The 12451-nt window shown below is 51.9% G+C and overlaps 4 protein-coding genes across 4 annotated transcripts; 2 read left to right on the plus strand and 2 right to left on the minus strand.

Moving 5' to 3' along the window:
- Nucleotides 1-363: 363 nt before the first annotated feature.
- Nucleotides 364-1860, minus strand: SMAC4_06927 (uncharacterized protein; the record flags this gene model as incomplete). The annotated part of the gene is made up of 1 exon (XM_066090538.1): nt 364-1860. The coding sequence occupies one exon, from the start codon at nt 1858-1860 to the stop codon at nt 481-483; it is 1380 nt and encodes a 459-aa protein (XP_065945958.1). The 3' UTR covers nt 364-480.
- Nucleotides 1861-2428: 568 nt separating this feature from the next.
- SMAC4_06926 (uncharacterized protein) lies at nt 2429-4206 on the plus strand. Its single transcript, XM_003344570.2, has 2 exons — nt 2429-3521; nt 3594-4206. Exons 1-2 carry the CDS (start codon nt 2869-2871, stop codon nt 3985-3987), a joined length of 1047 nt encoding a protein of 348 aa, XP_003344618.1. The 5' UTR covers nt 2429-2868; the 3' UTR covers nt 3988-4206.
- A 4558-nt stretch (nt 4207-8764) lies between these two features.
- SMAC4_06925 (uncharacterized protein) lies at nt 8765-10997 on the plus strand. Its single transcript, XM_003344569.2, has 2 exons — nt 8765-9425; nt 9481-10997. The coding sequence occupies exons 1-2, from the start codon at nt 9336-9338 to the stop codon at nt 10954-10956; spliced, it is 1566 nt and encodes a 521-aa protein (XP_003344617.2). The 5' UTR covers nt 8765-9335; the 3' UTR covers nt 10957-10997.
- Nucleotides 10998-11067: 70 nt separating this feature from the next.
- Nucleotides 11068-12292, minus strand: SMAC4_06924 (uncharacterized protein). Its single transcript, XM_066090537.1, has 2 exons — nt 11930-12292; nt 11068-11839 (listed from the first exon to the last, which is right to left on the minus strand). The coding sequence occupies exons 1-2, from the start codon at nt 12158-12160 to the stop codon at nt 11147-11149; spliced, it is 924 nt and encodes a 307-aa protein (XP_065945959.1). The 5' UTR covers nt 12161-12292; the 3' UTR covers nt 11068-11146.
- Between the last annotated feature and the right edge of the window lie 159 nt (nt 12293-12451).

The raw sequence follows: 12451 nt of genomic DNA on the forward strand, positions 1-12451 counted from the left end.
CTTTTTCCCCAATGGCCGGCCCTTTTTCCCTTTTCCAACCAACATGATCAAAGATGGTGACCTATATGCACCACTGCAGTTGTATCGAAGGGGTTTTGCTATCAGATGTAGTATGTATCTTGTACAAAATCGTACAAAGAAAGAAAGGAAAATGCAAAAATGACAAAACACAAACAAGCCCGTAACTCCGACCCAAGAGAGAAACACATGAAATTATATGCCCAACATCCACCACATCCACATCCCATCCATTGGCATCACCTATTCCAGACTTCCACAGGGCTTCGGAGCATCGACCTCAGATTCCCCAGATCCCAGACACTACCGAAACCCCGGACTTCCTCTCGGCGGGGGCGTTCTGCTCGGCGTCCACGGCTTTTTCAACGGGCTACTACTCTGACTTTGGCTGCTTCCCCATCCCCTTTGTTGCCCTCTTTGCTTAACCGGCGAAGACCCCGAGCACGTCAACCCAGACCACACCTAATCATCCGGCGTGACATCTCCCTCCTTGCCCGTCACCTTTGCAAACACGGTTCTCTGTCCCGCATCCTCTTCTTCGTCCTCTTTGCCAAACTTGGTCATGCTAAACTCGGGCACTCTCCTGCTCATCGGGCGGAGAAGACCACCGGAGTTCTGCCTAGAGCGACGCTTGCGCTCTAGCTCACGCTCCTCTTTTTGCAGGGCACGTTCCTCGTCATCATTCAGGAAAGTTCCCTCGAGAGAAAGGTAGCCATAATCGCCAGCGAGACCGACGTCAAAGTTCTTGATTCTGAAACGGACCTTGCCGGACACTTTCTTGTTGGAGGCGTCGACCCAGTAACCTGTGGTGTGCACTTGTTCGACAACTTGGAGTTCTTCGCCGTCTAGCTGGTCGTCTTCTTCTTCCTCTTGTTCTTCTTCTTGCTCCTCTTCATGTTGGTTGTAAGACTTGTCTCCCTTGAGATCCACCCACTTCCACCCCTTGGGCAACCTCTTGGCCTCGATACTGGCGTTGAACCTCCCCCAGCATTGAACACCAATGTGACCCTCGGACTGCAGCTGGACGACACCCTCCATCCACTTGCCGCGGGCGGGCTTGAACATGTGCGCGTCAAAGGTCAGGTAGGCGAAACCGACGGCGTATTCATCGACAGACCGGAGAAGGGCGGGGGTCTCGTCGGTGGGCGGGTTGATGACCGAGGCTTGGACGGGGCGCTCAGAAAGGTTCAGGTTGGTGTAGCTGAGGAGGACGCCGCGGAGGATGGGGGAGTAGTGGTTGAGAAGGGGTTCGAGATGTTGGGCGGCGATGTTGGTTAGGGGCTTGTCAAAGCCGCAGGGGTAGAAGGGCACGTAGAGGGAGTGCACCTGGGTGTAGAAAGGAAAATCGGCGTCGTCGGTAGGGATGGTGTCGACGTCCATCGCATCGGTCGTCGCAGTCTCGGGCTCGGGGGTGGCGGATGCTTGTCGCTGCTTCTTCTTGTCCTTTTTGTCCTTCTTCTCCTTCTTGTCCTTGCTCTTCTTGGACTTTTTCTTCTGCTCCTCGGCCTCGGATTCTGACGCGACAGCCGCCTCCTCCTCTTGCTCCTCCTCAGACTCTGGCTCTGGCTCAGGCTCTACCTTGCTCTTCTTGGACTTTTTCTTCTCCTTCTTGGCAGGGGCCTCGGCTTCCTCGACATCCTCGTCATCTTCCTTCTTGCTCTTTTTCGACTTTTTGGACTTCTTCTCGTCAGATTCTAGCGACTCGGACTTTGACTTTTTGTGCTTCTTTTCCTCGACGGCGGGGACCTCTTCGGCCTCATCTCTGGAGCGCTTCTTGTCCTTCCTGTGCTTCTTGTCCGACTTGGAAGTGGGTGGTGGCGAGTCGACTACTGCTTGCGACATGATGGGCGACTGTCTATCTGTCTGTCTGTGTTGGCGGCCGCGGACGGATGACTGGCAATTGGCGGCGGCGGCGCGTAGAATCAATCGGCTTGGTGGTTTTGCGAAATGGGGCCTTCAAGTCGACCTCAGAATTCGCGATTATCGATGCGGAAGCAAAAAAATTGTTGATGCTTTGCCTGCCGCGGGTCCGCTTTGCAAAAAGATTGTCCAATCGTGTGAGGTGAATTGAGCTGAGTGGGTCCAATTTGTGCATAGGAGGACCCGTTGCCTGCCCCAGTGCAAGGGTCTTGAAGATGCCTGTCATTGAATGCCCCGCTGCACTCCCGCGCCTGTAATTCAGAGCTCCAGGAACCTTGACAGAACAATATGGCCAATATCTTTCAGGACTTCTCCAGTGAATGATATTTCATGGTGTTGCTTTCCCCATGGTAATTTTGAGAGGCATGTAACAAGGACGAGACGGATATGTCGTTCAAGACTGGAGTCGTGCAGGTACCTCCCCGGCCAGCTTCGGTTCAGTTACCTCAAGCTCCTACTATAGCTCCTTGCTCCAAGTTTACCTATGTGGCCCGCCAGTAAAGAGCAAATATCTGTGTGACAGTGAAGTAGACGAAATTCGTGGAATCGGACCGTGATGCCGTGTCCATATCCCGGGGCGGTCTTGGGACTCGGGAGATCTCCGCTGGTGTCACTGTTCCTGGTGCGGGGCAATGTGGGACACTCACTCAGTCACTCACCAATGTCACTTCCCCTTCCTCGTCCATTAATCTTTCAACCACTTGTGATGACGTGCTTTGACATCTTGAGCTTAGAAATCCATTTGTAAAAATATGGGATCACTGGAAACTGTTCATATCTTCTCAACTCTAGTCCTGTTCCGCTTCAACAACCTCAACTCCGTCAGACTTTCTCTGACCTCCAATTAACACACCACCAGAACCACCAGAATCACTCACCACCACACCCAAACCTCATATCTCCAGGTCACCACTCACACACCATCCCAAAATGTCCGACTTCAAACCCTCCAAAGTCCTCATAATAGGCGGCACCGGCACCATCGGCTCCTACATAACCTCCTCCCTCCTGTCCACCTCCTCCCCAAAACCCTACAGCACATTCACCCTCCTCACCCGTCCCGGCTGGGACTCCTCCTCCTCCTCTTCCGACCCCTCCTCCAAAAAAGCCAAACTCATCACACACTGGCAATCCCAGGGCCTTCGAGTCCTAACAGGCGACGTAGCCTCCCTCTCCCCCTCGGCATTCACCCATCTTTTCGATGAGAACAACTTCGACACCATCATCTCCTGCCTCGGGCGCGCCACGCTGCAGTACCAGCCGAAAATAATCGACGCCGCGGAGCAGAGCACCAGTGTGCAGTGGTTTTTGCCGAGCGAGTTCGGCACGGATGTGGAACATAATGCGGACAGTGCGCGGGAGCCGACGCATGTGGGGAAACTGGCGCTGAGGAAACATATCAGGGAACATGTGAGCAGGTTGAAGGTCACGTATGTGGTTACGGGGCCGTACTTTGATATGTGGCTTTATCCTACGCCTGGGTGTGAGCAGGCGGGGGGGTTTAATATTGAGGGAAAGAAGGCGTATGTCGTTCAGAATGAAAAGGGTGAAGTTGGAAGAGTTGGGTTTTGTACCATGTGGGAGTAAGTTTTTTTTTGTCTCTTTTCTTTCCTCTACCTAGGTACTGTTCATACTAACACCCATGTGCACCACAGCGTCGGCAAATTCGTCACCGCCACTCTCCGCCATCCCGCCCAATCCTTTGGCAAAGCCCTCAAGGTACAATCCTTCGTCGTTAACCCCCAGGACGTCCTGAAGGAGTTCGAAAAGCAGACCGGCTCCAAGTTCGACGTCACCTACACCACTGTCGACGAGATTAAGAATCTCGAGAATGTTCTCTGGGACAAGAACAGCGACAAGCCGCAGCCTAAGCCCCAGGCCACTCCCGTCACGCTGCGCAGGATCTGGGCCACGGGCGGCACGCTGTATGACAAGGATGACAATGACGTGTTGGAGGTGAAGAAGGAGGACTTGGATACTTTGGAGGATGGCGTGAGGAGGTATTTGGCTGGTGGGTATAAGGCCGAGACGTTTGGGGTGGAGGCTTGAGAACTGAGGAGGGTGGTTTGAGATGGGAGGTATCGATGTGGAAGAAAAAGGGAACATAGTGGTGTTGGAAGTGAATATTATGAATCGAAAGAGATTACAATCTACCTACCTAGCGTTGGTTTGTTTGCTAACGTAGCTTGGTACTCCTGGTATAATGGTCTGAACATACCGCGACTTGTCCCATACATACATCACGAGACAACTAAATGAACGGCAAAGGTACCTGTAGGTAGGTAGTAGATATTGAACGGAAAGTCTTTTTGACAAGTTTTGGTATTTGATATAGTGGACTTGGGAAAGCGAACATGCAAGGTACGGGTAGAGGTACCCTTTGGTTATGTAGGTATCTACCTATCAGACACACAAACGCCTGGGAAAGTTGACTTGAGGATTCAGGCTAACAAACAAATAAACAAACAAACGAATAGTAGGTATAGAAGGGGGTATGTTCTCTCAAAGTCTCAAATACTCTTCAGGTCTAGAAACGCTCACGTTGACCCAGTGGCCGAAACCTAGTATATTTTTCCGCCCACCCGCTTGCACCAATGTAATCGTCATCTCTATCTTTCCAGACTGACGTCCGAGTCCGCTTTCGTACTACATGAGACACGAGGTCTGCTGAGGTGGTTAACGTCTTGAAGCTCCACATGAATTCCTGCGCAAAAACATTGAATGGATGATCGTTGACCAGCTTATGAAGACCGTCGTTACCGATGGGGATTTGTCTCTTCTTTATGTCCCGCAGGCTGTCTGTTAACCCTGGAACCATAAAGGACCCATCCTCCGTCGAATAGATTTTACGAAGATGAGACAGCACGCGATCTGCATCACCGCAGTTGGCTGGCATGCCAGGGGTATCCTCCACGACTGGGTCCTCCACGACTGAGTCCTCCACGGCTAGGTAGTGAGCGTTATTTGACCGATTGAACATTCTCCGACACCTGTCTATGGTCAATGTCCAAAATTGTTCGACAGGCATACCATCCAGATTGGATAGGGCATAACCGCCAAATGCCAGGATTTTAGGGTCAGCCCTCTTTGATCCTGCCGCCCGTCTCCAAACCCCATTCTTGTCCGTCACCATGTCCATCTCCTCACTAGTATTCTTCCATTGACTTGCCCGTCCAAGAGTCATCATCTCTGCGGCATATGCTGTATCGCATTCTAATATCAGAAAGCGGGTCACATCGCCATCCCAGTCAAAATCGTTGGGGATTCGGGGCCCTATAAATTCAAGAGCCATGGACCATTTGTCCCAATTGGGTCCATGTCTGTCGAGGCCGCCGAACATGTCATCTGACCAATATAATGTAAGAAGGATTCTCTCTTCACTGTGTGGATAGCACTGGAAAAAGTTCTCCACGAATTTCCGGGGTTGAGAGAGGATTTCGAGCTGTTTGAAAAGCTTCAGGAATTTAATCTCCAATGGAAACGTCAAGGCAGCAAGTAGAGCCAGTACTTCGGTTCGTTCTTGCGCCGCTATATTGCCAGTCAAGAGGCAGCTGTCCGCAATAGCGGAAGAAATATGACCTGGAAATTCGAGGAGAGGATATTCAACTAAAATAGTTCCGACTATCTTAGCTTTGCCTAGCCTTGTATTCTTGGGCGCCAGACCTCCGCAGTTCCTTGCTGAGGCCAAAACGAAGAGGTATATCCGATAACATGATGACCGAATAATTTCCACGTCAGGACTAAGATGGGGATATCGAATAAAAGGGGTAGAAATATTGTGGTACCCATTTGCGACCAAGTAACCGGCAAAATCCCACGGACACGGACCTAGGGGACCGTTCTGGTGCACTTCAGCCATACATCTGCACGCTTCGAAGAACATTACCTGGACGTCGTGTGGTAGTGCGCTGTCGTCCCAGATGCACTCGAGTCTCAGCATAAACGAAGGGATAACGTTCCAAAGCTCCTCGTCGATCAATCCAGGATATTCACATGGCTTCATGAACCTAAAGAAAGCTCTGGCGACATAAGCCTGTAGCAGCGATAACTGTAGGTCATTGTGGGTAGACCGATCATACGCCAAGATTTGGTGGCCCTCGGGAGTATCCGTCAGAACTCCAGAGCTGATCGGTGAATAAAGTTGATGGTACTTCGATGGCCGTGTTCCAGAAGTCCAGCACTGCGTATCTATACGCGCTTGCCAAGCTTTTCGCATGCTGCCTCCAGGTTTTAGGGAAAGCACGCCTCGTCGTTCTTGAGGTACGCTTGGGAGATGGACGGGTTGAGGGAGGCTAGAAGATGGAATGCATTAAAGGGATCCCCAGAGTCCATAAAATACCAATGCGTGATCAATCGGAAATACCGAGCTGCCTCTTTCTGGTAAAGGTATTGATACCCGTTAAGGCGTGACCACATGTCTTTGTAAAGTGCGTATAAGCCTTTTGGCATCTTCTCCACCCGGGCGTAGAGTTCTGATATATCATCTTCGTCCGTGAGACCCTTTGACAGACCTCAGACGGTAAGGGCGGTCCACAGAAAGACTCCATTAGACATATCACAGAGCCTGTCAACAAGACTTTGATATTCCTCTTGATTCTCGAGGCCAACAATATCATCTGAGAGCAGCCTAGCCGTGGTGTATGTCTTCATGTCGCCACGGGTAAGGTCTTGTAGCCTTAGGCTGCATAGGGCGCCCAGTCTATTCCTGAACACAGGCTCTGGACGGCTGGAGACGCATGTTTTGACGTTTGAAAGTGTTGAGAGCCTTGTTGCTACATCTAGCAGACTGCATGGGTCATCAGCCGCGTTGGAATTGAAGGATCCAAACTCGTCAAGGCCATCTAAGAAAATAAACACAGGTCTGGTTCCAACGGCGTTGAGCGAGGACACTATGGTTCTCTCTAACTCTTCAAGCGTCCAATCTCCGTTGGCGTCTTTAAACTTCAGGACGGGAAAAGTTATCGATGACATGATCGAGAGCGTGTTGGTCGTTGGACAGCAATCGATAGAGTAGGTTCAGAAGGATCCCGCGCAGACTCTTGGGAAGGGTTGAACCGGCAGCCCATAGGAAATGTGAAAGAACGAGCGGATCTTGGCTGTCACCTGAGGGTAGCCTTGGGGAATACCACAGGGTAGACTTCGTAGCGAGAAATTTCATCAGTGTGCTTTTCCCCGATCCAGGCTTCCCTTGGATCCAGTAAATTTTGTCCTTTGGGGATTCTAGCCAACAAGGAAAGCAACTCCACGAGACTTCCTTCTTGTCGGTTGTGCGATGTGGACATGCAGGTGGCAGGTCTTCTCCGTCCGGTTCACCCTGGTTACTGTCCGGCGCTGACGGAACAGTCTGTATCATCCATCTATATGTCCCCTCAGCAGCCGGTTTGATTTGGTCGAAACGTTCACCCATACTGTCGTACTTGAGACTCTTGAAAAGCCGTTGTCGCTTTTCCCACACGAGGGCTTCCAGAGATGCTTCCTTGATCATTCCTTGAGTTCTGTTGACTTCAGAGGCAACAGCCGTGATCGCCGCATTCTGTGCGTTCGATTCGGCCTTGACGACGTCCACAATAACATCTTGATGCGACTTCATGAGGTCTTGGTTATCCACCTGCCCCTGAGAAAGAGTCTCGACGAAACACCGAAAAGTGCTGTCGAGCTGTTAAAAACCCGCTTGCATTCTTAGCTCAAGCGCGTCGTTTTTGTAGCTATATGTCGATGTAGTCAGCCAGCCGCGCAAACATATGCTTTGTGTACCTGAGATTCAGAACCTTACCAAACATGCAGAAGAAGGCTAGAGTTGAGGATCCTTTGGTAATCGCGCATTCTCTTTTCCAATTTGTCGATATCCCCTTCTTTGAACTTTGCCCGCAAAGTCAAGCGCACAGACGCGAGGAATTTACCTTTGGCAGAGAGACGGTTGAGCTTGTCAACCTCGGCCTTTAGACGAGAGATGGCGCTGAGACATTCAGTGGCGATGTTGAGCAACTCCTTCTCATCTCGAGTGGTTGTCCTGGCGGATGATATCGATTCTGCAACACTGGCGGTAACTCGGGTAGATTAGGCCAGCAGCGTTGCCGTCTTGGGGTCTGGGGAGCCCGTTTTGAAGATGGTCTGGCACTTGGATACCATATCTATGGCAAAGCCAATGGCTTGCATGACATTGCACGCGAGCCCGAAGGCTTCAAGACCGGACATCTTGTCGGTGGCGGCGTATTCTTGGAGATACTAGACACCCGAACTTGTGAGTGGTTGTTCAAGTGTGCGAGGACATGGTGAACAGATTCCGTATCTCTGTTCAATTTAACTACCGAACCCGTTTGCGAGTGGACATTCCTTTCTCTATTTGCTATAAGAGATGGCCTTGCATCTCGGGTGAATAGAACCTCCTCAGTGGCTCGCTGTTGGAAAGACTGAATTGAAGACCCGAGAGGGGAGGCAAGGGGTTCACAGTGTGGTCTCGATGTCGTAGTCACCAAGAGGGCGTTGGTTGAAGCGCATATGTACTGTCGTGATGGCGGTCATGACAAAAGAGGCAGCATCGGGACGCTGCGGTGGTGATGATGTTGACGAGGTGGGTTTGGAGAAACACACTGGGACGACCAGCTTTTCACGTCGGAAGAGAAAGGCTGAGAGGACAATTACCGATGGTAGGGGCTTGATCTCGCCACGAACAATCTGTCGTTGTCTCCAACACTGAAATCTGGGGCGGGTGCTCCCGTCCGCTTGCGCTTTCCCAAATCGCCATTGATGTACGTGTATTGCTGTTGGCGGGTATTATGTTAGAGTACACCCCCGTTTTGTATGTGTGCCCTAACAGACGGTCCAAAAATAGTACCACGCCCCTACAAACAATATTCTCAAAATCCTCACCATCTCGAGATGATCCAGCTACGTATCTCTAGGTACTGTCAGTTTCAGATAGTGGTAGCTTATCCAGCATAAGAAGATTGGATTAATACTTCCTTCGCCGCTCACAACTCCCAGCTTGTCTTCAAATCCCTCTTTCTGGTGATGTTCCAAAGCAGGTACCATTGGCACAGGACTATACGGTTAAGACAGGACCCGAAAACAGTTCCTGGAAAGCGTCCAGGATCCCTGACCCGTTCCCCGCTGACTTGGCAAGCGCAACCCACAGCGGGCAGCAACTCCCCTGTTATTTCCCATTCCAGCGACCTTCCGTTATCGTCGTCCACTACCCGCATCGTGAACCTCTAACATGACGGCAACACAATCTCCTCCATTGCACCAACCTACCTCTACCTACTAGACCTATCATCACTCAAAATACCATGTCAATTCTCTAGTTGAGATACCTCCTCAGATTTGGAACCCTTCCATTCAAAATTGGCCTCAAAGTCCTTACCGCGTTCCTCTTCGTGCGGGCGCTCCTCAAAGCCATGGCCGCCAACCTTCGCGACCTGACATTGTACCTGGTGGTGCTGATAATCGTCAGCACTCTCGGTCCTCTTCAGTTTGGTTTCCATCTGGTACCTCATGCCATCCCTTTCCATCCTCAGGTACCTCTACTAACAACTTTTTCAGGCAGAATTAAACGCCCCTGAAGATGTCATCACCTGTCGCAAAACCTCCATCTCCTCGACCATCGCCAACCTTCTCTCCTACGTCAAGGACTCCCCCAACGATGTCGACTGCATCCCCATGACCCGCCCCCAATTTGCGACCGTCTCGGCCATCTTCACCATCGGCGGTCTCTTCGGCGCCTTGGTCGCCGGGCCTTTCACCTCAGCAAGAGGTCGCTGGCTCTCCATGCAATTGACAGCCGCGTTCTACATCGTCGGTTCCCTAGTCGAGACTCTCTCCCACTCGGTCCCCGTGCTCTCGACCGGCCGTTTCCTCACTGGTGTCGGTGCCGGAGCCAGCACCGTCATCGTCCCCCTCTACATCAGCGAGATCGCCCCCCCCGCGCAGAGAGGATTGTTCGGTGCTTTTACCCAGATCAGCATCAACCTCGGTATCTTGATCTCGCAAACACTTGGATATTTCTTGAGTCACGATTCGGCGTGGAGATGGATTCTGGGATCTGGAGTGGTGGTGGCGGCCGCCCAAGGGTTCGGTCTGCTGTTGGCGCCAGAGAGCCCCAAGTGGACGGCGAGCGCTAAGGGCAATGTCACACAGGCGAGGAGGACACTCCAGCGCATTCGAGGCAAGAACGCTAATATCGACGAGGAAGTCGAGTCCTGGGGCCATGGAAGTGGGAGACCTACTAGCGAGGAGGAATCCCTTCTCCAGAGCGTTGAGGACCGCATGGAGGGCCTGTTGCGGAGAGACACCTCTCGCTCTAACTCTCCATCACCTTCCACTTCCCGTCCTCACGCCCACAAGGCCAGCAAACCCCATCTTGGTTTTGTCCAGGTTCTGAAGGATTCCAATACCCGTCCCGCCATCATCGCCGTGGTGGGAATCATGTTCGCCCAACAGCTCTGTGGCATCAACTCCATCATCATGTACTCGGTCTCTCTCTTCCGGGACCTGCTCCCGCCTTCCTTTTCCTCGGGCCTCCTCACCATCTGCATCTCCATCATCAACCTAGGCACTACTACTGCCTGCTCGCCTCTGCCCGACAAGTTCGGCCGCAAGGCTTGTCTCCTGGCTTCTGCCATTGGCCAGGGCCTGTCGTCGCTTGTCCTTGCTCTCTCCATTATGTTCGGCGTCAAGATCTTGTCCGCCATCGCGGCTCTTTTCTTCGTGGCCTTTTTCGCCGTCGGTCTAGGTCCGGTGCCGTTTATTTTGGCCAGCGAGCTGGTAGGAGAAGAGGCGGTCGGTGCTACGCAGAGCTGGGCGTTGGGGGCGAGTTATATTGCTACTTTTTTGGTGGCATTTGGGTTCCCAGTGGTGAATGAGGCGTTGAACAGGGCTTTTGGAAGTGCTGGGTGGGTTTACTTTATTTTTGCTGGAATGGCGGCGATTTGGGCCTTGTTTATCGTGCAGGTTGTGCCAGAGACCAAGGGGAAGAAGAGCGTGGATGAGGTATGGGGACGTACTAGGCGTGTGGACTGAGTGGTGAGTTGACGATGAGCTGGGTGTTTTCTGCGTTTGCGTGGTGTTTTGACGGCATGGTTTTGTTTATTGATGAGAGTATACATAGGTTCCGTGATACAAATGGAGTGTTAACCCTTTTCCAGCCCTTTTGTGCGAATTCTGGCTATTCAATTGTTCAAGCTTTGCGTCTTGATAAGTGGGATTGCCCCTACTGGGTAAACATCCTCCTGTTCTTCACCATCTCCGCCAACAGCCCAACTCCAGCTCTGACGCCATCCACAACCATGACCTTCTTCCCCCTTTCCTCACCATACTCCTCAATCGCCGTCCGCCGAATAATCTGCTCCAGTCCAGCCATGCCCGCACAACCCATCACCACACACTCCACGTCCCCAGCCTGCAGCAACTTCTTGGTGGCCTCCACCAACCTATCGTCAATCTCCTCCTGCGGAATATCTCCATGGAAGTCACCGGCGTTCAACCCCGTCGTCTGCACACCCGCAAACTTCCAATTCTTGGGATATCCTTCTTCCCCGTCGGCGGCATACCCCAGAAATTCGTGAACGCCAGTGATGAGGTGATCCTCCCAGAATTTGCCGGTGGTAACAATGCCCCATTTCTTCGTGGGGCCCGTCAACAAAGACAGGGAGGTCAGGGTCGCGGCTTCAAAGATGCCTGTTACCGAGAGAGGGATGGAAGGGAAGTCGGAGATAAGGCGTTTGACGAGGGGGTGGTCGGAGAAACAGCAGACCAAAACGGCGTCGTTGGATTGGAGAAGTTGAGAGTTTTGACCGTTGGGGCTGAGGTCTTTGAGGACTTCCTGGGCGGATTTTTGCACGTCGTCGCCGTCGTTGATGCTCGCTGGACCTGTGGGGGCTGTGTAGTAATCTATTTTGATGGTCTGGGGTTTTTGTTAGTGAGAACTTGGGATGTTGAAGATAGGATACAAAAGAACAAAAGAAGAACGGAAGAAGGAAAGAGGGAAACAAACGTCTGGCAGGTTCAAGCTGGAAATAGCCTTTTTCATGCCCTCGGTCATGGACTGGGAGGAGTTGGGGTTGAGGATCAGGATCCTGATCTTTTTTTGGTCTTGTTGAAAAGAGGTAGAACTCATGTTGACGACTGGTACGGCCGGGACGACTGAGGGTGAGTAAGTGAGGTGAATCGATAAGTTGTCAGAGGTGGAGATGGTGAGGTCTGAGTTTGGGGTGGGAGGTGGCATGAGGATTAGAGATAGGAAGTTTGAGGAAGTCTTCCAAAGGCAAAGAAACAAAGTAAGTTCAATATCAAAACAGTCAACCAAACGAACGACCCCCTCTTCTCATCTGATCTCTCGTGATGTCAAGGAAGGGCCATGTACAAGTGCGAGTCCAATGCGGGGTATCACGTGGGTACCCTAATGCCTGCCACTTCCAGTCTTCCAGAGTCCATGCCAAGACCCACGCGCCTGTCATCGACGCCCCGGCCTGTTTGGAAGGAAGCTTGGCAGTTAGCGAATGACCCCACACACCAC

This window comes from Sordaria macrospora, chromosome 2 (genome assembly GCF_033870435.1).
Source record: "Sordaria macrospora chromosome 2, complete sequence".
Classification (NCBI taxonomy): domain Eukaryota; kingdom Fungi; phylum Ascomycota; class Sordariomycetes; order Sordariales; family Sordariaceae; genus Sordaria; species Sordaria macrospora.

What these genes read in the sequence shown, in the direction of transcription:
- SMAC4_06926 (XM_003344570.2), top strand. Translation starts at nt 2,869, where the DNA reads ATGTCCGACTTCAAACCCTCCAAAGTCCTCATAATAGGCGGCACCGGC. An exon ending in GGGTTTTGTACCATGTGGGA is followed by an intron (nt 3,522 to 3,593) that starts GTAAGTTTTTTT and finishes TGTGCACCACAG; the next exon opens with CGTCGGCAAATTCGTCACCG.
- SMAC4_06925 (XM_003344569.2), top strand. Translation starts at nt 9,336, where the DNA reads ATGGCCGCCAACCTTCGCGACCTGACATTGTACCTGGTGGTGCTGATA. An exon ending in TTCAGTTTGGTTTCCATCTG is followed by an intron (nt 9,426 to 9,480) that starts GTACCTCATGCC and finishes CAACTTTTTCAG; the next exon opens with GCAGAATTAAACGCCCCTGA.
- SMAC4_06924 (XM_066090537.1), bottom strand. Translation starts at nt 12,160, where the DNA reads ATGCCACCTCCCACCCCAAACTCAGACCTCACCATCTCCACCTCTGAC. An exon ending in CCAGCTTGAACCTGCCAGAC is followed by an intron (nt 11,840 to 11,929) that starts GTTTGTTTCCCT and finishes CAAAAACCCCAG; the next exon opens with ACCATCAAAATAGATTACTA.